Genomic DNA, 23,064 nt, shown 5'->3' on the forward strand with positions numbered 1-23,064 from the left:
GATAACAATTGGATTTGGTGTCTCATCTCTACTCTAATGCTATTTGTCCAATATAGTAACATTAATATTATGGTTTCCTGTGGAAGGATATATGATTTTGACCAAATTATTTATTTGTTAAATTACATTTTTATCCTTTCAGTTAGAACGACATGTCTTAAAACCTTAAAACAAAACCCCGCTTAAAGCCTTGGTGAAGTGGATATTCAAGTAAACCTCAAGCCTTGTTCTGATATTCAGATATTTTCGTTTTTATTTTTTCCCTGTTTCTTGCAAGTTATTACAATCGAGTTCAAATATCTCTGGTTCCTTTCCTTGTACTCTTCTTCTAATTTCATTTCCATCATCAAAATTCCCCGACCATACATGATATTCGCAAAATCTTAGATAAACCCATTTCAATTCACCGTCAGTTTTGCCAAGCCCCTGTTGAAGTTTTTATTTTTGACCCATCTATCTATGAACTCTAAAGCTCCGATTTTCCTTTCCTAATTTGCCTCCATTTTCCTTCGTGTTCCCAGAACACGTCACGCCCTAATGGCTGCGGCGCTCAGATCCAAACCCTCCAGGGATACTGTGTCGTCTACCGTCTCTCAATTCAGATACTTTGTCTTCAATTACATGCATGCCGGTCGAGTTGTCAATTCTCACTATGCGCACCGTATCAAAAATGAAGACTTGTTCATGAACACTCCCTACCACTTCACTTCGTTCAAACCTGTGGCGCTCGGTGGCAACTTTGTCGAAAAGGGTTCGCAAATTTTCGATCGCCCGAGAGTTGCCCAGAAAACTAGCAAGAATAGTGATAGGAATTGGGGACGAAAATTGTGCAGCAGTAGGTGTAATAGTGTTCTTTCCTCGCAAGGAGACCCACCCGAGGTATGGTCCGGTGATGGAATTGTGGTTCGGGCCGGTCCCAGCTCGAATTTGGTTCGTGGAGGCGGCGGAGGTGGTGGTCCGAGCCCTGGTTCGGGAGGTGGGTTTGAGTCCAATTCCAAGGATGAGTGTTGGGGTGGTTCCAGTTTGGGTAACAATTTTCCTACACCCAAGGAAATTTGTAAAGGGCTCGACAAGTTTGTAATTGGGCAAGAGCAGGCCAAGAAGGTGATTTTTTTTTTTTTGTGCTTCTCTTTTGGAGTAGTTCTTATCATCGTATGTGAAATTTTATGTTTCTGCAATTCTTCTGAATTTTTTTGTCTTGAATGGATGCAGGTACTATCTGTTGCTGTTTACAATCACTATAAGAGGATATATCATGAATCACTGCAGAAGTGGTCAGCTCCATATCTATATGCATATCTTGTTTGAGTCTGTATTTTATATAGAGAAAAATAATTTGGAGCTGGAATTGTCGCATAAGTGCAGTTGCACTTAATATAATTCGTAGCTATAAGTCAGAAAGATTGACAGTCAATTTAGTTTAGGTTTCTCTCAAAACTTGACTGAACTGACTGATGCTCGCTCACTCCTAATTTTAAACATTTAGGACTTGGCTTTTTAACATTCTGCTTCTTTGGAAGTTAGGTCTGCAGGAGATTCAGGTAACAGCAAAGTAGATGCAATGGATGATGATAGAGTGGAGCTTGAAAAAAGTAACATTCTTCTAATGGGGCCAACAGGGTCAGGTAATTTATAGTTATCCTGGAATACTGCTGGAAATTTGTCTCCTTAATGATTTCTTGGTTGGATGTCTTTTCATTGTTTGCTTTTATGTTTTCATCAGTAAGTTTCTTTTGGTGACCGGTCTCACTTGTTCTCTTTCATGCTCTTTCAAGGACAGGGAAGACACTACTCGCCAAAACCTTGGCACGGTTTGTGAATGTTCCCTTTGTTATTGCAGATGCAACAACATTAACTCAGGAAAGTTTTGTTTTTCTTTGTTGCTCATTTATACAGTCAGTGGTTATGTTTCCTTTTTATTTTAAGTCACTATGTATTATGCAATGATCAGCCTTGTATGCTTTGTCAAGAAACTGGCTTTCATGATCTGAAGAATATTCAACATACATGCATCACTTTTTATTTAGGTTCTTGTCTAAAATTCTCTTAACGATGTTGTTGAGAATTATAAGAGTTCAGTGTGGATTTCAATTGCATGTTCCTCTTATTCTGATGGCTGCGACCATGTTGTTCCTTGCAGGCAGGATATGTCGGGGAAGATGTGGAGTCAATTTTATACAAGCTCCTTACGGTATATTTTCTTTTGTATTTGCATGTTTCCGGATTTTGTGAATCGAGCCCCTATGCTCAATTTGGAGTTCTCTATTTCGTGTTATATGGGTAACTAGTTCATCTATGTTATTTACTTATATGGTTATTACGGTTAGTAATCTCAAGGTCATCCATGTGCATCTTTATTCAATGATAGGTTGCTGATTATAATGTAGCAGCTGCACAGCAGGGAATTGTGTATATTGATGAAGTTGACAAGATTACCAAAAAGGTTCATTTACCTTTCTGTATGTTTATCTCTTTCTCTCTCTCTCTCTGTGGGAGAGGTTTACTACTCTGTGATGTGTTCCAATATCTGCTCATATTTTGCAGGCTGAGAGCCTAAATATTAGTAGAGATGTGTCTGGAGAGGGTGTTCAACAGGCATTACTAAAGATGCTGGAAGGGACAGTAAGTGCACCTTTTACATAATTTGTTAGCGCTAATACTAGTGGGAATCATGGAGATGGCATGTTGGTTAAGACTGGGTCAGGACCCGTCTCTAGATAATCTTGTCCTCTGTTATAAATGACTCATCATGACTTGGATTCATTTAAAGATTATAACCAATATTGGAAGTTCATTGTATTCTGATCTGAGGTGTTCTTTCTGATCTAGATTGTGAATGTTCCGGAGAAGGGAGCTCGAAAGCACCCTAGAGGAGAAAATATTCAGGTATATCAGTGGCTTAAGATATATATCTCAGTTACCTCCATATTCATATTGTTTATTTCAGTGGCTTAAGATAAATGTCTCAGTTACCTACATGTTCATATTGTAGTAAACTGTTTATGTACTAGCTCATGAATAAAATTATGTATTGATCACAAAATAAGCTTATTTTGGTTCTTCCTGTATTCTGATTAGCTGATTTTCGGTGTTGTCAAGTGTTGGGTAGAACCTTGAAAATCAGTTCGTAATTTTACTCTTTTGTACCCCATGTTTCTTCACAGATTGACACAAAGGATATTCTCTTCATCTGCGGGGGTGCCTTTATTGACTTGGAGAAAACAATCTCAGAAAGGTTATCCTAACACTGAAATTATGCTGTCTTTTGTTTTTCTTTCTCTCTCTCTAAATGTATGCCTTTTGCTTGTCTTGCAGACGCCAAGATTCCTCTATTGGGTTTGGTGCTCCAGTTAGGGCAAATATGAGGACTGGCAGGTGTTACAGATGCTGCTGTTACATCATCCTTATTGGAGACTGTAAGTTCCCATCAGTTTTGAATTAACACGTAACAGCTTTTGTAGGCTTCCTTTTCTGTTTTAATCCTTTGATAAGAAATTCCCGTTGTTTCTAATAAATACCATGCTTTATATTAGAAATTTATACTCTATGAAAACTGGTTTCCTTGACAGGTTGAAAGTAGTGATCTTATTCGATATGGTTTGATACCTGAATTTGTTGGCCGGTTTCCCATCCTTGTCAGTTTGTCAGCACTAACCGAAAATCAATTAGTTCAGGTATTACATTGTGTTCCTTTTCTTTCTGTCGAAACAGCTCTGCCATCTATTTGTGGAAAATGTCATTTGCACAACCATATGTAATCTCAGTAATAGTCTTTATGGAATGACCACTAATTATTCATATTAGAATCAATGAGATGGCAGGATGAATGAACTGTATCAACTATCATTATGCATAACTGAGCTTCTGAATAAGTTATTTGAAATTTTCTCCCCTTTGAGAGGAAAAATATTTGGCATGAGTATATTTTTGTTGATGTGATGGTTATTCAAGCTTCAAAATGCCCACTCATAGCTTTTACAAGAACTTGTCTTTTTGTCGGAGTCTATTTATTGTTATTTGTTAAATATACTGTCAATGTGTTTGTTAACGGAAAAGATGTTTTGTAGGTCCTAACAGAGCCAAAAAATGCCCTAGGGAAACAATACAAGAAGATGTTCCGAATGAATGGTGTAAGTAATCCTTCTCTGGCCCTGCATAGAGCATTCACAGTTCCAGGTTATTTGTTCAACATCTTGGTTTTGTGCACTTCTAATGATATCGTTGCTTGTTTATGTTCGACTTGCAGAGTCTGTTGTCCTATATAATTCTTTCACTTCCATGGTCCGCAATCATGATTGTTTTTTTATCTAAATTTGTTTGTGCTTCACTTATCTCAGGTCAAACTGCATTTCACAGAAAGTGCCTTGAGATTAATTGCTAGAAAAGCAATATCAAAAAACACTGGGGCTCGTGGTTTACGGGCAATTTTAGAAAATATATTGATGGATGCCATGTATGAGGTACTGCCACTTCTCCTTTCTTTAGTATTCTCGACCTGGTATACAAAGTGCAAAATAAATTTCCTGCTGGTAGTTTGTATGCCATCAACGTTAGAGGCAAAAAAGAGTGAGAGGAGTATCTTGCCTCTTTTTGGTGCAAATCTGCATCTATGAATGACTTCTTCTTAAATCCAATTATTCAAATTAGACATATTATTCACTTGTAAGATTCCCAAAGCAAGTCACGGTACTTGGATTATTCCTTTAGGTGCTTGGTTTCCGGAGCCAAGTGCTCAGACATGGAAATCTTTCTTCTCATGTTCAGAATGTTAAAATAGAGTTTATTTTGAAATCTGTGCAAAAAGGGTTTGGAGATAAACTTTACTAGACTTAACATGGAATCATCGCCATTCTTATGGCAAAGGCAGTTAGGACATAATGAGCCTTGATTTATGCAATTTGATATTCTGTTCCAATTGAAGTAGTTGAATTTAAGTAAATTAATTTACAAGAATGGACTGAAGAATTCATTTGGTTCCAAACAGTCTGCTATGGATGATTGATTTCTTTTCGAATCTTTTGCAGATTCCTGATGTTAGAGCCGGTGACGACATAATAGATGCAGTTGTAATTGATGAAGAGGCCGTTGGATCTGAGGCCCAGGGTAGTGGAGCTAAAATCCTCTATGGCAAGGGTGCATTGGATCACTATCTTTCACGAAATAAGGCCAAGGAAGTGGAGGTGCGTATTGCCAATGTGCATGTATCTTGTCAGCTGAATCCTAATTCCAGTTTACCTCCTAGGATTTTAGATGCTAATGCTTTATTCTTGTCTGGCAGACTGCAACCACGGAGGGGTCGTCGGATGGGGAGCCTGAGGTGGAGACGGAGCTTTCTTCTGTTGTAGCTAGCATGTAACTTATCTTTTTCTTGGAACCTATTTGTATCCCAATATTGTACATAATAAACATTTATTTAATAAATCAGATAAGCGTTATTTACAGTTCCTCACAAGGGTTTGGGTTCAGTCATGTTCAGGATCAGGATGTATATGTATAATGTATGCTTCTCTGTTAACCAACAAAATCACTTCTGTATGCTTAACAGAATCACTTGCCATCCACTCTTATGTGTAATATTTCTTGTTTAAGAAGCAATTAACATGTTATATGTGTGTGTAATTTAAGAAGCAATCAACGTGTTTTTGGAAGAAAAAGAGCAAAGTAGCCACGCGTCACATGTGTGGTTCAAAGTGCAGAACAGAAGACAGAACCGTAGGTATGTGAGTCGTTATGACATTTTTGTATTAAACTCCTCCCGACCAAAGCCGCATTATTTTCAAAACGAAAAAAGAAAAAGAAACCGCATACCCTTAAACAAATAACACATAATCTACCAGCCGTCGGATTTCAATCCACCTCCTAAATGATTTTCTGAATCAACGGTAAGCCTTATCCCTCTCGCTTCTCTCTCTCCTCACACAGGGAGAGAGGGAGCGGAGAAGAAAAGAACCTCTTTTTGACAGAGAGAGGGGGTTGGAATCCCATCAATCCGTCTTCCCCCTCCCTCCCTTTTCTTTCTCTTCTTCTTTCTTCTGAAATTTCCCAGAAAAGAAAGGGAAGGAAGGTCTGAGTGAAACCCAGTAATCGTTTACGATTTATGGGTTCGGTTCTGGATTTTGATTAGTGGGTATTGGATGATTTTCCATTTCTTTAATTTGGGTTTGGTAAAAATTGGTCTTTGGGGGTGTTAAAAAGGAAAGGGATGGACTTGGAAAGCATCGAGTGTGTCTCGTCCTCAGATGGTCTTGATGAGGATGAGATCCATCAACACCATAACACTCTTCACCCACATCCTCATCCTCATCAACACCACCATGACTTTTCCAAGCCAAGAAGCAATGCCACCAACAACACCACCATTCCAGGCCCCACCGCCATTGCTCCGGCCACCAGCGTCCATGAGTTACTTGAATGCCCCGTCTGCACCAATTCCATGTACCCACCAATCCATCAGGTCCTTTTTCTCTCTTATGCTTTGTGTTGACTAGAACTGGCTTTTGTTTGCATTTCTGTTTATTGAATTTGATGGCCGTTTGGTGGGTTTGAGTGGCTATCAAAAATGGGGTTTTGAATAAATTGATTAATTTGACATATTTGTGTTTTCATTCTATTGAAAATTGGTTGTTTAATTGGATTTGTGGAACTGGTCTTTGAATAGTTTTGGTTTAACACCAAAAGAAAAAAGAATAGAGTATTGGTTTTAGGATTTTGGGTAGGTGGTATACCGTTCTGGTGAACGGTTATTGGATTTTGCTTGTATGATTGAGCCTTGTTTGCTAGTTCAGGTATCTTTCTGAGTCTAGGAATGATTTGAGTAGATTATCTAAGCAATTTTGATTTAGTATTTAAAGTCATGGAATGTGCTAACTAGCTAATCTACAAAATTTAGGTAACTTTGTCAAATGCAAGTCCATGACTCTGCAGGAAGGGTGTTTCCGGGGCATATATGTGTTGAAAGATCCCAGTTCTACTAAAAAAGGACCAAATTACGTGTTGACAATCTTATAATCCAATGTTGTGAAAAAAAAATGGAGTAACACCGATCTTCACTAAGGATGTGCCATTTAAATAGCTGAAACTTTTATCTTTTCAAGTCCTCCTTGGCATGCACACACACGCGTGCATAATTGGATATGCTCATTTTACTTTGGTCTGAACCATAGTTTTCCTTGCATTGACACGAGGTGTGGGGGTCTTGCAGAATGTTCTTTCTTTTATATTAAAAAGGTCGATATTGTAGGTGTTTTGATATCAAATTTGAATTTCACATGAGACCTATGATGGTTATCATAGTTCTTATGAACCGAGCCTTGTTTCTTAAAACTGAATTTGCTCTTTTGCAGTGCCACAATGGCCACACACTGTGTTCTACTTGTAAAACAAGGGTGCACAATCGCTGCCCCACTTGTAGGCAGGAGCTTGGAGATATTCGGTGTTTAGCGCTGGAGAAGGTGGCTGAGTCACTTGAATTACCCTGCAAGTATTACTCCTTGGGATGCCCAGAGATATTTCCATACTACAGCAAACTAAAGCATGAGTCAGTGTGCAACTTCAGACCGTACAATTGCCCATATGCTGGATCGGAGTGCTCTGTTGTTGGGGATATCCCTTTCCTGGTTTCCCATCTTAGGGATGATCACAAGGTGGACATGCACACAGGATGCACATTCAATCATCGCTATGTGAAGTCAAATCCTCGGGAAGTAGAGAATGCCACTTGGATGCTTACAGTAAGTATCATATGGCATTTAGGTTAAAGTGAAATGCAATGTTTTCTTTTGTTCTTTGGTGTGAAAACCCATTCATTTGATATTCTTAAAATCCTCTTTTGTCAAACTTGTTGAAGAACTAGAAAGTTAAATTCGTTTTGCATGCAGTTGTTCACCTAATTCATTTTCGGTAAGTAGCATGTTGGGGGATGTGGCTAAATCAACAGCAGTCCATCCCATCATTCAAATTATATATGCTGTAGAACAGTGTGCCTTTTATCCAGGAGTGCCTGCATGCTAGGGTTCATATTTTGCCTTCTCAACATACATTACTGTATCTGCTTTTCATGTCAGGTCTTCCATTGTTTTGGTCAATACTTCTGCCTTCATTTTGAAGCCTTCCAGCTTGGCATGGCTCCTGTTTATATGGCATTTCTACGTTTTATGGGTGATGAAAATGAGGCTCGGAACTACAGCTACAGCCTAGAGGTTGGAGCAAATGGCAGGAAACTCATATGGGAGGGGACCCCACGTAGTATCCGCGATAGCCACCGAAAGGTCAGGGATAGCCATGATGGTCTCATTATCCAACGAAACATGGCTTTATTCTTCTCTGGAGGAGATAGGAAGGAGCTGAAGCTGAGAGTTACTGGGAGGATATGGAAGGAACAGCAAAATCCAGATGCTGGGGTGTGCATACCAAACCTATGTAGCTAAGACAAATGATTTTGAATGTTAACAGTTTGTTGTTTGAGACACTGTTGTGTGTTGTACCTCTGCCAGCTTTTTCCTGGTATATTGTAATGGACTCTGGATTCTTGAGTTTGGAAGTTTTCAGCTTTAATAAAAATTGTATAATAAGCAGGCGTTTTCTTCCTTTTCACTTTGCTTGGTAACGTTACTACTATTAACATGCTTGTAAATCAAGACACTAACTACATTATCTCTAGTTGCAGTTTGTCTTTTAAGTTATATGACTAATGATCCAAGGAAAAATCAGTCTTCACTTGAATGTTTTGCAAATTTTTCCTTTTTCCTTTTTCCCTGCTCAAAATCATAAAGCTCTCTCTTAGTGGAGAAGAACACGGATAGCAATGTTATCCCCATCCAATCACGTTCCACCATGTGTAATCCTTATCACGCCTGGCAGAACGTGATTGGTCAGGAATGTGCTAGTGACATGCTAGTTTTTCTCCTCTCAGTGACTACCGAGTAGCCATGGCTGGGATTGAATCTCAAGCTTGCAAAGCAACCCTTTTTTTTTTTTTTTCTCTCTTTGGGCTAAATATTGTGGCGATCTTATTTATATACAGGCTATCTCAACAACTGCAATAATGTCGACGTGAAACGAACTCAAAATATCATTATTTTAGACTGTTACATTCCTAAAACTTCAATACCATCTACTTTGAAATATCCTAGTCTGATAATAGCTTCATCGTTCTTTCTTAGTAGCAGCAAAAAAAGAATCTCATGTGGATAGCAATCAAATTTTTCCAATCAATACAATTCAAGGACATGGCTTATAAAATTTGTTAGAAAGCAACTGTTCATACAACTCAAATACTTGCTTCTGCAGTGGGAGTTCAACCAAGTTCGGTAAGCCTATATCATAGACCCACTAATTCCAATTCAGAGAATTGATCTACGGCCATTTCCAACAACCCTGATTACATATTTAGAGCTATGGAATAACTTTCACCAGAGATCTACAATCAGGCCAATACCTGCTCAGTTGCACCATCACTTTTGGATTCTATCTGAGCTGAATTTTCGCCTTCTTCTCTGCCACGCTCTTCCTGACCAGCTTGTGCATCTCCACTCACTGTGGCAGCCTCTGCAGGTTGTGTCGAGGCAGCTTCACCTGCATTTTCAGTGGACTGCGTAGACCCTGTCTCAGACTCTTTATTCCCAAACAACTTGGAAGGAAGTAAGGAGGACACAGCAGCTCTTGCACTTCTCTTTGCTGCTTCTGCTGCCTCAGCCTCCTTAGCCTTAGCTTCAGCCTTCTGCCTTTCCTTCTCCTCCATAAGCTTCCCCACTTCATCCTCTCTCCCCTCCTTTCTCATCTCGCCTTTAACAAACTCCTGCAACTCCTCATTAAATTCAACCCCATCATCATCCAACATGGTATTGACCACATTAAGCACCTCATCCAATTTCCCTGCCTCACTCAATGTCTTCATTATAAACTGATAGCTCGGAATATCCATCTTGAGCTTCTTCACCATCAAATCAAAAAACGATTTTGCCTCATCAACCTTCCCTACCTTAATTAATCCATCAACCAACCTATTATAAACAGCCAAGTTTGGCCTCAGTTTGGCATCAACCATTTTTCTAAAGTACTCAGCTGCATCATCAGCCCTATTTTCCTCAAAACAAGTATCCATCAACAAAACATACGTATATTCATCCGCGTTCACTCCCTTGTCGCTCATTTCTCCATAAAGCTCCTCAGCTTCACTCAGCATCCCATTCTTGCACAATTGCTCAATCAAATTATTGAATGACAAGGTGTCCGGACTACACCTATAATCTCCCATCTTCCTGAAAACCTCAATGGCTTCCTTAAACCTGGCCTCCGCGCAATACCCATCCGCCATCACATTAAAGCTTCCCAAATTCACAGCCAAACGCCTCGGCGGGTTATGCTCTGCGACCATCCTATCAAACAACCTCAAGGCCTCATCAAACTTACCATTCTTGCTCAAGGCATCCAAAACCGAATTATAGGCCACAGCACTCATCTTCACCTTGGAACTCTCCCTCAAAGATTCCTCATAACACTCCATGGCCTCCTTCTCCATCCCCCTCATGAAATACCCCTTCATCAAGTTCCCATAGACAATCCCATCTTCTACAACCCCTCCCAACTTCTCCTTCAACTCCTCGTAAAGCTTAAAAACTCCATCCGAATCTGAATTCTTCACACAGCCCACCATCAAATAATGATAAACAACAGGGTCCGGCGCAAAACCCTTGACATCAATTTCCTCTTTGAGCTCCATAGCCCTGTCCAGCTTGTTGTTATCCACCAAACCTTTTATCAAAATCCGATAAGTAGTTGGGGAAGGGTTGAAAGGGGCGTCATTGATCAACTGCTTGTAATTTTCCATAGCAGTATCGGGCTTGCGGCAATCCAAATAAGTCTGAAAGATGAGATTGTGAGTGATGATATTGGGGGCAACGCCCGCCTGGGTGATGAAGCGGTGAAGGGACAAGAGGTCAGAATACTTGGACTGGCGAAGCTGAGCGGTAAGCACAGAGTTGACTGTGAAAATGGTGGGCCGGCAATTGGAATAGATGGAATGGCGAGTGTAGAGCGCGGCCTCCTCGAGGTCGTTTTGGCGGACGAGTGTGAGAATGCGGTTGTGGAGGTTGAGGCGGTTGCCGGAGAGAGCCGAAACGGGTTCGGGGAGTTTCGGGGCGTTAGGGTTTTGTTGGGGTTTCGGGGATTGTTGTTGTTGTTGTTGCTGTTGTTGCTGGTTGCGGTGGAGGGAGGAGAGAGGGGGCTCGATGCGGAGGCGGCGCTTGCGACGACGTCGTTCGGCGGCGGCTTCTTCTGGGGTGGCGAAGGAGAGAAATCGAAGGGAAATGAAGGAGGGTGGTGGGGTTGGGTGGTGGCAGTTGGGGGGTTTGGCTAGGGTTCTCAGGTGAGTAAGGAAGGTGGGTTTTGAGAGAGCCATTGCTTTGGTTTTCAGATTGAGAAGGATTTGAGGATGAGGGGTTCTGAGAGGGTTTAGAAAATGGAAGAAGGGGTGCCAATTGCTAAGGCAATATTGTTCTTATTGGGCTCAGAGAATGAAATGGACTCACAGAAACTTTATGGATCTTCTTCTCACCGAGTTATTGAAAGCAAGCAAATTGAGCTCTCTGCTAAAGTAGGCCTTCAACTTAGAAATTAACAATAGGCCTAGTTTGATAAAACTCCAAAATCCCTCAAATATTCGATACAAAATTTATTTCAGCAATCCGAATCTTCCATTTTTTTAAGTATTCATTCAAATATCAACCTTGCAACAAATTAGCAAAATTGGAAGCTATTAAGACATTCAATTGTGATCAACAAAATTGTTTGTACCATATCTGACCACCCACTCACGTTGTGACACGTGGAACGCCCTCAAGTCGAGACCACTCAAGGGCCATACCAAATATTCTCTCTGCACTCGATGCGATTCGGGGGACGATAGCGAAGCATCACTACCTCCTCCAACCTTCGGTATTGTCTGAGAAACCAACCGTCACGTCAATCCGATTCGACAAATTGCTTGAATTCCCGAGAGCTTGTCGAATCGCGTGTCAACCTTCGAAGACACTCTCACGAGTCCCACATCGAAACTAAGTGCTAAGAGCATCCTAAATGCTCTCTATAAATAGAGCCCCTTGGCCCAGCCAAGTGGTAAGACTTTCTGACTTGATCGTGCTTTCACTATCGCTCTTAATCACTAACTTTGGCATCGGAGTACCTTGGTAGGTACCACATCGGTATCCCTTCCTAAATTCGGATCCAGCCCCGCTCGAACCTTCGGACATCACGGAAAAAGGTCACTTTGGTCCTCAACCATCAGCATACTTGTAAGTTAGTCTAAACTCTTATCTGTTCAGATTTAGTGCGAACAAAAATTAACAATCCCGGTGGTTTAAGAAATACAAATTTATAAATAAACCCAATCCTAGACATGTATTTATAAAAAAACTCAAGCACTATTTAAACATAGAAACACACCCAAAATCAACCCCAAAGTCAACTTTTTGGGTGTGTTTATAAATAGGTTTTGAGTGTGTGTAATGATGGGTTTTGGGTGTGTTTATATGTTTAAATAGTGCTTGGGTTTTTTATAATTTCAACCCTCATTTTGGGTATTTTAGTGAAACTCCCTTTAAGAAAACACTACAACTACAACCATCAATTGAGTTGATAAATAATTTCAAATTCAAATGATTTTTTTTGCAAAGATAATCTTTGAAGGAATACCTAACAAATAGACAGTTTGGATTATGAAAATATAATGTAGATGGGCCCTACAAAAGTATCCCCTCAAGGGATTCCTTAACTTAAACTTTATATAAGTATTCCTTCAAAATAAGTTTATTGAGGATCCTTCAAATAATTTTATTTGAGGGACACCTTTTAAGGTACCCTACGTATTTTTTTTCAACGTTCCAAACCATATATTTTTTAGGTATTCATTCATAGATCATCTTTGCAAAAAATTAGACAAATCGGAAACTGTTAAGACACATAACTGTGTCCTACAAAATCAATGAATACGTTGCTTCAAGAAAGTACTAAAATTCTAATAATTTAATTGAGTGGTCAAATAATATCGGATTCAAGTTGTAACACCCCGACTCCAAGTAAATTTCCAATTTAAAGTATTTAATCTAATTAAATGTGAATTTATGAAATTACCCTTGGGGGTAGGGTATTTCGGTCATTTTCTTAATCCGGAAAGAGAGTTTGGTATTTTTGGATTGGTCGCATTGAGGTGAGTCCGTGAATGTGTGATGGACTCTATTTAGATTTGTAACGAAATTTCGGCGATCAATTTACATTCGGTGGCAAAATCGTAATTAACTCAAGAAGGGTTTGGGTAAAAATCAGTTTTGTTTTCAGTTTTATCTCTCTCTCTCTCTCTCTCTCTCTCTCTGAGTTCTGTTCACCCGAACAGAAAAATCCACGCCGCCACCACATCCGCCACCCCACTCTCGAGACCATCCGTTCAATTCGTAGTGAAGTCTCGGACTGAACCACCTGATTTCCCGCCGAAATCTCGAGATTCATCGACGGTATCGGGTTCGAACCGGATCAATTCGGCGTTGCGCCGCCGCTTCACCACCCATTTTCGGTGAAATTGGTGAGGGTTCTTCCTCTTTTTCCTCGCTCTAGCGCCTTTGGTTAGGATTGGATCTTTTTGCTGTAAAACCCGATTTGAGAAGTTAGGGTTTTGGCGGTTTTCAATTCGAAATTCCAGTTCCGGCGGTTTTGGGCTTGGCCGTAGTTGAATGAAGTGCACCCCTAGTTGAGTAGGACTTGTAGCGGGAAGGTGACTTATGATTTGGAGATTTTTCGTCGTCGAATTTCTCTGCACACCCGCTTGCTGCCAGCACGTGTGGCGGGGCGTGAGCAAGTGTGGTGGAGTTGAAAATTATTCCAGTGTGATCCTTAGGTTGTCACGAGCGCGTAGGATTTCGCGGATCACGATTCCGAGGTCGTTTGACTATCGAACGGATTATCGCATATTGTGCGCTATCCTGGTTCGATATGTTCCGACCGTTGGATCATTTTCAAATTGAAGTATTACTCTAGACACCCTTAGGATCGTGTAGGATTCGACGGACCGTGAAACGGAGTCCCGTATTCTCCGAAAATGCCAACCCTAGGGTTAGGGTTTCAGATAACCGTTCAATCGTGTGATCATGAGCGATCTAACCGTCCGTTTCAGATCAAACTTGCGGACGTGTATCATGGACCTTGTAAAACCTATAGGAACTCCCGGATTGGAAAACGGAGGTCGTGGGTCCCGTGGGTCCGGTTGACCCGAATTGGAAAGTTTGACCGTCGGTTGACCGAGTGTCTTCCGAGGCTGTTTCATCGTGTGAATTGGGTAGTTGGACCCTATTTTAAAGTTTTGTTTCGCAGTGCTTGATGTTAATCGCATTTTCGTATTCGATCGTACTCCAACCCGTATACGCAGCAGGGACCTCTCAGGGTTAAATTGTGTGGGACTACTTGTGAGTGGACTTTTCTTTCAAAACTTCAGCATGAATTTATTCATGAAAAACATGGCATATTGCTTTATTTTGTTTATTGAATATGGTATATATTCGAATGTGAAATTCGTGGTATTATTCATAAAGTTTTGATAATATGAGTTATGTAAAGGTGTGATCATTGTTATGTCTGTTTGGAGTGCTTTAAGCACTATCCTATGTTCCTCCCCGGATCTGAAACTTGATTATTGATACTGGATACACTTGAATTATTTCAGGACATCCTTGAGGATGTTCTGTGGACCCTGGATTTGGGGTAGTGCAGTGCGTAGGATTGATATTTCAAGCGTACAAGCTTTGATTTATGTGTCGGTTATGCGTGTTGGTGAGAGTTAGTTCTCCAGTTGGACGACTCGTTCTCTAGACAAATGGTAAATTGAGGAAATGGCTCTGCCATGTGGACTAGTCAAACAATCCCCCGGTTGGATTGTTTTCCCGGTACAACTAAATTTGGTTATAGTTATATATTCTTATTATTATATTTTATATTACTATTATATTTTTATATATACATGAATCTTCTGTCATTCTTAATTCTCGGTAAGGATACTTCCTCACCGGTCGTACCATTAAGTATGTTTTCGAGAGTTTAATCTCTCGGGACTCTTTAAGTTTTGAGTGGTGAGTTTTGTGACGTGTGATTCACGGATTTCGGATTTGGTATCCGGTATTATTTTTAGTATATGTTTATATACTGCTTATGACGGTTTTATTATGCATCTGGATTCGTTACATGTTTTTATAAAGGTGGGGTTATATTACTTTGATTTAATTGAACTGAACTTAATTTTCGTCCACTCACAATTTTCTGTTTTGGCTCCCCGAGCAATCGAGCTCCACAATCAGCGGACGGGTGCTCTCGAAACTTGTGTCTTTGTAGGGCTCCTTCACTTTTTCCTTGCAGTTGAACTGTACATTGTTGTATTTGAATTTCTTATATGCTCTGTACGCCCGAGGGTATAAATCGTGAGGCAGAGGCCTTTGTTGTAAACTATTTTATTGCTTGTAAAGCATGCTGCCAGTTGTTTGTTTATAAGCGTAATATTGAGCAGGTTGAAGTTTGGAATGTTCATTTTACAGGAGACTCTACCAAATTTTTGATAGAAAGTCTCGATCTTTAGTAAGTGGGTCCGGCATCGAGGTGATGTCGAATTTAAGCGGGTCCATCCGGTTTCGAGAAATTCAGGCGGGTCTGTCACAAGTGATAAAGATGATTTTTGAATGAATATCTACAAAATAAACAGTTTGGATTAGTGAAATAAAATGCAGAGTTCGCCCTATAAAGATGTCCCTTAAATAAACATATTTGAAAGATCCCCAATGAAAGATATATATATATTTTCTTGGTCACGTCCCTTTAAGAATAATTTGTCTGTTGTTGATCAGATCAAATATTAATAAATATTTTTCATAAAAAAACATTAACAAATATTAAATTAAAGATTTAATAAAATTAGACGACTTGAGACTACTACCCATAAGCGAAAGGGACTTGAATGTAAAAAATTGGGAACAAGTGGGTGACAAGTACGTGGTGAACAGGTGGATATTTCATGAGGAGGGATTCACAAGCTTAATGCGGCAATGAAGTGTGTGAATTGTGAACCGTGAATTAGGCATCTTTATTAAATAAATTTACATGTCTACTTGATGAGTAACATTTTCTCTTTGTATTTTTGTACTAGTTTGCTCAAATTAAGATACAAAAACCCATATATGAACTATTTTTAGATAAAAACTTAAAACTAACAAATTAGCATTTTGGCTCAACACTTTAACTCAAAATATACTCTCACCGTCATTTAACGTGCGCTATTTTGACGTCCCTTTGTACTCTCATTTTATTGTCCTCAAGGCACAGCAGACTCTCATTAGCAAAGCAATCAATATCACTATATGTAAGCCTTTCTGAAAGTCAAATATCTTAATCTTGGTGGATATATAATTTCTCTTTACAAATTACAACACGATATCTTGCCTTAAAAGACAAGGAGTTAAAATCAATTATTATTTAAACGTTGGACTTGCCTTGCTGCTAATAATTTCATTAAGAGCTCTTTTAAATATACTTTTTTTTGTTTTGTTTTGTTGATGAGAAATGTATTGGAAGAACGATTAACATCAATACATCATAGAAATAGAAATCTCCTTGTAAACACGTTTGTTAAATACGACCTAATTATTATTATTTTTTGTTTAGACTTCCCCTTAATGTCAAACCCATCATATTTCAATTAGATTTGATACAATTTAATATGCAGTTTTTTCTACTTTCTTGTATCACTTGTTATCGTAGAAAGAAAATAAAATTGATTTGATCTCCGGTGACGTGTAGAGTGACAAAATAATTGATCTAGCTTACTAATTATATATAAATTTTTGTAAAACTTTATTTATTTGCACTAAATACTCACAAAACTATGGCCCAAAAAATAATGTCCCCAAATTATGAGTCACATTGTGTTGATACAGTTGTTCAACGAATAATTGTGCGACAAGCTTTATTGGTTCGGATTATTGATTGGTCATATTTCATCAACTTGCTTGCGACCATGAAATTATGAAAGCCAGAAAAAGCAATGTGCTAACATTTTTACAATCACTGCCAGTAAAGGTGATGTACGGTGGCGATTGAATTATGATTTTACATGTGCAGCAGAATAGCACAACCCATGATGGCTGAAAACTAAGAACACGTGGGGGCTGCGATCATGCGTACTCGACATACGGTGTGACTCAGCCAGCGTATCTTGTGCCTGTGCTGCTGTGCTTCTATGAAGCTCCACGTGAGATTTGTATTATCTTGGAATTTATTTATTTTTTGATGAAGAAGTCTCTTGATATTTTATCAAACATAGAAAAGATTATTAAAAATAAACAGCGTGCAAGCAACAACAGATGTTTATTTTGCTCTTTACTAAAGACCGTAAAATAGTTTGGTTTTGAGCATCTCCAAGGGAGATGTCAAATACCAAACATTAAATTTAAATTTGATAACGATGTGGTAATTTGACATATTACATCTACACTCCACCAAATATGTTAAATTAAATTATTATTTTATTACATTTTAGTGTTGATTTATTTTTAATTAAAAAGAAAAGAAAATAATAAAATAATAAAATATTCATTTGACATCTTACTTTTGGGATGTCAAAAATAACATCTCAACCTCCATTCATTCCACATCACTTTGATTTAGTAATGTGAGATGTTATTTATAGTCGTTAAATGTCTATGTGACACTTTTGACATATCGGTTGGAGATGTTCTTAATACCACAAATAAAAATGGGACCCACTTCATTTTAAGCATGACTATATGAGTGGTGTTTGTTTAAAGTTTAAACAAAGGCAACACCATCAGTTCAAGTGTAATAATAATGGTGATAGTGATCATATCATACATAATTACGTTAGAGCATCTTGAGAACTAGTAGTAAATCAAACTTTTCAAATTACGTTAGCATATTTTTTCTATTTTTCAAATCAAGGGGATTAGAATATCTTCTTGATTTTACGGTGCATCATGTTACTTAACTACCTATTAAATTAACAATTAGTTCATCATTAATATAAAAAAATTAATAATTTACTACTTATCGTCCAACTCATTTTATAACACATATAAATTTATAATACTACACATGATGTTGTACTTTCAAAACTCGAAAATTTTGGCCGCCCTAATTTGGATAATGAGGAGGTTTGGTGTTCGATTTACATCAAAGATCGAAGATGAGACTTCATACATTTGGACTGGTTTGATCAAATCGTTGTTTTACATACTCATGGCTATGGAATGGTGTTCTCTCTCTCTCTCTCTCTCTCTCTCTCTCTGATTTTAAATTAAAACTATTTTCCGAATTTTCTGAAAGACCAATCAGTCTTCTAATGTGCACGAATCACGACTACTAATGTTCATGCAGTTACGAGCTACTGAGCTATATAAAATTGGAAACTTTTATGTACAAAATAAAATGAAGTGAATAAAAAAACTTTGACTTTTGGTAGCCCAAATTGTGGAAGCAGAAAGCCAAGACTTGTGTGAAGGACATTTTTATTATTTTTTGCTTAAACACGAAAAGTGTAAAAAAAGGCAAAGAAAAAGGTTTTATTTATTTATTTATTTAATCAACAAGATTCAACCCAAATGAAAAACACATTAATGGTCTCAGACCGGATGGCAAAAAAAAGTTATTTTAAATAAAAGAGAGAAGAGAAAAATGAAAACAAGGTCAGAGTTTAGACATGTGCAGTTGCGGTGGGGTCAGATCGGAGGAAAAGTTGATTACTTATAGAAAGCGAACGTTGAAAACTAAAGAAGCAAAGCTCTTCAATTTCAGTTTCAGAGAGAGACTTGTTCAGCCCCACACATAGGGAAGCTGAGAAAACTAAGATTTTTCCCACCTTTTTTTTACAGAGATTTCTGTTGCAAACAAGGAGAAAAAGTTCAACTTCGAAGCATTAAAAACATCTTTGATTCTTACGTCTCAGAATACCACTCTCAACTCACAGGTCAGCTCTCATCTTTGGAAACTTCATATTCTTGAATCAATATTGATATTTTGTTCGACTTTCGGGGGATTTGTTTAGTTCATGGAACTGGGTTCTGCTCAATTTTTGCTATAATTATATTGGTTTCATTTGAATTTCGTTTGGGTGCCGAAAAAATTCAGGAAGGGTTGAGTACCATGTTTTATGTTTCTAAGCTGTTTGTATTTGGTCACAAGTGTTGAATATTCTCAATACTCAACTCAGGTATTATGTATTCCTTTCGTTTCATGCATATTCCCAGAATCCAATTAAATTACTTTTTAATTCATCTTTTTTCTTCTTATAAGAATCACCTTTTTTGATGGCCAATGAATGGTCAGGTTTCTGGATTATCCTTGAGTAATAGTTCTAATCAAATTTTGATTATATGCAAATGACTCTTTTAGTTGTTGGGTCAGTCAACTTAACTTTTAACTTCGTTCAATCAGCTTTGGAAAATTCACTCTGTAACCAGGTTATCTTTACAAACCATTATGTCCCCAGGCAAAATGAGAAAGACAAGATAATGCAATGCTGAATGCAATGAGTTTTATGGATTTTGTTCCCAATATATCATCTGAATATGGTTGTATTAGGTCTGTGGTCCCTGAAGGAAGTTGAGGTTCCACCCCAAAACCAATTGGCAATTGGGGGAGTAGCCCAACTTCTTATAAGCCCATGCTAGGTTTATAAGCTTTCCAATGTGGGACTTTTCTGAATGAAGTTGAGGTTCCACCCCAAAACCAATTGGCAACGGGGGGAGTAGCCCAACTCCTTATAAACTCAGGCTATGTCCCTTAACTTTTTAATGTGGGACAAATACTCTCAACATTTTCACCTTCACATTCTCACCGAGAAACGAAAGTGATTTTCGTGCCAGAAGATAAATATAATTCTCATCCAGATCTATTTTTGTCATCCTTTTTCTCAGCAAGACAAGCCAGATTCAGAGGGTATTGCCTTTTTATCGTTCTCAGTTTTTACTTCTAACATCACTTGTAGTGGTTCTAGCACTCAAACTTGAAGGCTTTATTGCTGAATTTCGTGTTGGTGCAATTTTTTATTGGGTTATAGCAAACGTTTATTTTTTTTAAACACTCTTTTGGTTTCAAGTATTTAAACACATATGTGTGGGCTTTTGTTTTTAGTAGGAAAATGCGTGTTTGACAGCTTGAGTTCCTAGAATATATATAATGGGAATTACTTAGGCCCTAGGGAGGGAGGGTCGTATCTGCTTAGATAAGCTTTACTGGTATTGAGTCTTTATAATATATGGAAATCTTTGGGTTATTGGAAGATTCTGAAATTTCCACAACATCTTTGTAATTACTCCTTTAAATATCAAGCACCTTCCTTGCCCCCAGCTCCTTGTGGCAGAACTCAAGGATATGTATTTGTTACTCATGGGTTTCACTAATTTATCCAAGTGACTTCCTCATGTCTTGTTGAACTGGCTTTTGATCTGTATATGCTTAATTTATTTTCTCATGTCAATCATTTTGAAGTGGTGTGTGTTTGAAGTGTTTTCAAACACTGTACATTTTTGTTTTTTGGATCTGATAAAATTTTGTTATCTGAATGTCATTGTATCTCTGCTTTGCTGCTAACATTTTTATTATAAAAAAATTGGAGTACTTACATTTTGTCTTGCTGCTTGTTCAGGAACTCTGTGAGTGAATTATGTTGGTTTATTAATGGGCTGCTTTTGGTCAAAGAAAGCTAAAACGCCTGGCTATGAGGACCCTGCAGTTCTTGCTGCTGAAACACCCTGTAAGCATTCTTTATCACCCTTGTACTCACTACTTTAGTAATCATCCACTATTCTGCCCTACTGAACTCTGATCTGAAATCAACTTGGATGCTTCTAAAGATATGGAACACACACCCCGACTCCTGATTGTCAGAAACTAGATATTAACTTACCCAAAATGGAGAGTTGGAAATTAGAATTGTTTTTTCTTTGTTGCAGTTACAGTGAATGAAGTAGAAGCCTTGTATGAGCTTTTTAAGAAACTGAGCAGTTCAATATTTGATGATGGGCTTATCCACAAGGTAGGTTTGCTAATACTTTCAAGTGATTTTTAGCTCAACTTCTTTTCTCCTCTAAACAATCCAAATGTTTTAGGTATACAATATCATATCTTCATCAAATTCTATATATAATCACTCTAAAAGTTTGGGTTTTTATGTTCCACTGAATGATAATTATTTCATCAATCTTTTTGAGCAGGAAGAATTTCAGCTTGCACTCTTCAAAAACAAAGATAAGAGGAATCTTTTTGCTGACAGGGTATGTGATGCCAGCTCCTCTTCTCTATTCTCAGATTATTTTATTTCATTTATATGCTGAAGGAAGTGGGATTACTTGTGGGACAACTATTGTTTCTTAGTAGTAAATAAGCACAAGTACGCAGCTCTTAGACAAGTTAATCGTTGGGTGTTCATGTAGATTTTTGACGTATTTGATGTCAAGCGCAATGGGGTTATTGAGTTTGGAGAATTTGTTCGATCATTGGGTGTCTTTCACCCTAATGCACCTGTAGAAGACAAAACTGCATGTAAGAACATTACCCTTTTCCCCTATGTATCAAACTGCAATGTTCTGCAAGATTATTCCATTTTATCTTTAAAAGGAACAAAACTTAAGACATCCTACTAAATGTATTATCATCTGCTAAGCTATGATGGGAATTCTTTTGCAGTTGCATTTAGACTCTATGATCTAAGACAAACAGGGTTCATTGAGCGAGAGGAGGTCAGTTTCTAACAAACTTCTTTGCCTTTCATTTCCTTCTTTTATATTCTGGTTTCTCTATATGAAATTCACTCCTCAATCTTGTTGATTCTTTTTCTTCAAAGGTTTATATCCTATTAAATTTACCAAACTTAAATATGTTCTTAATGAATACAATTAACGGTGCCTACTACATGTCAGGCCTAAAATGAGCTTTTACTGCCGTGCCTAGTCATTGTTTCAGTAATTCATGCCATCTAGATGTTATTTAACTACGGACTAAGTTGGTCAAAATGTGTTTTCTAAATCTCCTCTCACAACGTAAGGTAATATTATTCCATGACAGTTGAAGGAGATGGTGCTGGCACTTTTGCATGAATCAGAACTTGTACTCTCGGATGATGTGATCGAAGTGATTGTGGATAAGGTGCAACTTGATCCCTACCCTTCTTGCTCAGTTAAGCTGAATGTTCTAAAGTTTTTTGTCTTTTCTCCGCAGACATATAGTGAAGCAGATAAGAAAGGGGATGGACGTATTGATCAAGAAGAGTGGAGGGAATTTGTGTTGAAGCATCCATCTTTGATAAAGAATATGACCCTACCATATTTAAAGTAAGCAATATAATTGTACTTGAAGTTTTTCAATCATTAGATACAAAACTTGCGGTCGACTTCTAATTTCACTGTATTATGACTGGAAAGCTAACTGAAGCAACTAACTGTAATATATGTGATTGATGCTCTGAATTCAGTTCTCCACATTTTAAAAATTTTGATCTTCTATTTTTCAGGGATATAACATTAGCTTTTCCTAGCTTTGTGATGAGCTCTGAAGTTGAAGATTCAGAAATATGAGAGGATTTCATCAAGAGGTTATTAACAATTTCATGTGCCAAGATGGTGATTATTTTGAATACTTTTCAATGAAGCCATGAAAAATTATATCCATGGTGACACTTGAGGTAACACCAGTTTAAGACGAAGCCATGAAGCACAGCTGACAAATAAAGTCATTCAGAATCTCAACTGGTTCTTCAAATCCAGGGTTGGCACAGACAAGTGTATATTTGGGTCCGTATGTGTGCATGTCAAGTTGTCATTTGAAACCCTTTTTCTTTCTTCTCCAACATCAGAAATTCTGTGATAAGATTTTCCATAGGGTTTATATATGTGCAAGTCAATCTTTTTATATGACACTGGATTGTTCTAATCAGTCATTTCCAAGATAAGCGAAGTTAATAAGTTTAAGTATGATCTAAGTTTGAGCTTCTGTAGGATTTTGCTAACCACGATGCACTGATGCCGG

General features: G+C 38.1%; 4 protein-coding genes across 5 annotated transcripts; 3 read left to right on the plus strand and 1 right to left on the minus strand.

The window, feature by feature from the left end:
* Positions 1-219: 219 nt before the first annotated feature.
* Positions 220-5,452, plus strand: LOC103333648 (CLP protease regulatory subunit CLPX1, mitochondrial). The gene is given in 16 exon segments (XM_089053721.1): positions 220-1,104; positions 1,213-1,274; positions 1,525-1,625; positions 1,781-1,864; positions 2,145-2,191; positions 2,369-2,443; positions 2,545-2,622; positions 2,830-2,886; positions 3,165-3,235; positions 3,316-3,373; positions 3,375-3,416; positions 3,570-3,674; positions 4,068-4,130; positions 4,338-4,460; positions 5,025-5,180; positions 5,279-5,452. Coding segments are annotated over 16 exon segments (1,767 nt in total). The 5' UTR covers positions 220-537; the 3' UTR covers positions 5,357-5,452.
* Positions 5,453-5,769: 317 nt separating this feature from the next.
* Positions 5,770-8,592, plus strand: LOC103333647 (E3 ubiquitin-protein ligase SINAT5-like). The gene is made up of 3 exons (XM_008236528.3): positions 5,770-6,454; positions 7,344-7,730; positions 8,064-8,592. Exons 1-3 carry the CDS (start codon positions 6,203-6,205, stop codon positions 8,424-8,426), a joined length of 1,002 nt encoding a protein of 333 aa, XP_008234750.1. The 5' UTR covers positions 5,770-6,202; the 3' UTR covers positions 8,427-8,592.
* Positions 8,593-9,200: 608 nt separating this feature from the next.
* On the minus strand, positions 9,201-11,559 carry EMB1796 (Pentatricopeptide repeat (PPR) superfamily protein). Its single transcript, XM_008236527.2, has one exon. The coding sequence runs from the start codon at positions 11,396-11,398 to the stop codon at positions 9,425-9,427; it is 1,974 nt and encodes a 657-aa protein (XP_008234749.2). The 5' UTR covers positions 11,399-11,559; the 3' UTR covers positions 9,201-9,424.
* Positions 11,560-18,776: 7,217 nt separating this feature from the next.
* On the plus strand, positions 18,777-22,952 carry SOS3 (Calcium-binding EF-hand family protein). Of its 2 annotated transcripts, XM_008236526.3 has the most exons (9): positions 18,783-19,006; positions 20,687-20,794; positions 20,994-21,076; positions 21,255-21,314; positions 21,474-21,582; positions 21,727-21,779; positions 22,105-22,185; positions 22,258-22,370; positions 22,550-22,952. In XM_008236526.3, exons 2-9 carry the CDS (start codon positions 20,719-20,721, stop codon positions 22,611-22,613), a joined length of 639 nt encoding a protein of 212 aa, XP_008234748.2. In that variant the 5' UTR covers positions 18,783-19,006; positions 20,687-20,718; the 3' UTR covers positions 22,614-22,952. The 2 variants fall into 2 exon arrangements, with proteins under 2 accessions (XP_088909448.1, XP_008234748.2); XM_089053322.1 differs by having other exon boundaries at positions 18,777-19,006; positions 22,105-22,370.
* The last annotated feature ends 112 nt before the right edge of the window (positions 22,953-23,064 follow it).

This window comes from Prunus mume, linkage group LG5 (assembly GCF_029339155.1).
Source record: "Prunus mume cultivar Tortuosa linkage group LG5, ASM2933915v1, whole genome shotgun sequence".
NCBI classification, from domain to species: domain Eukaryota; kingdom Viridiplantae; phylum Streptophyta; class Magnoliopsida; order Rosales; family Rosaceae; genus Prunus; species Prunus mume.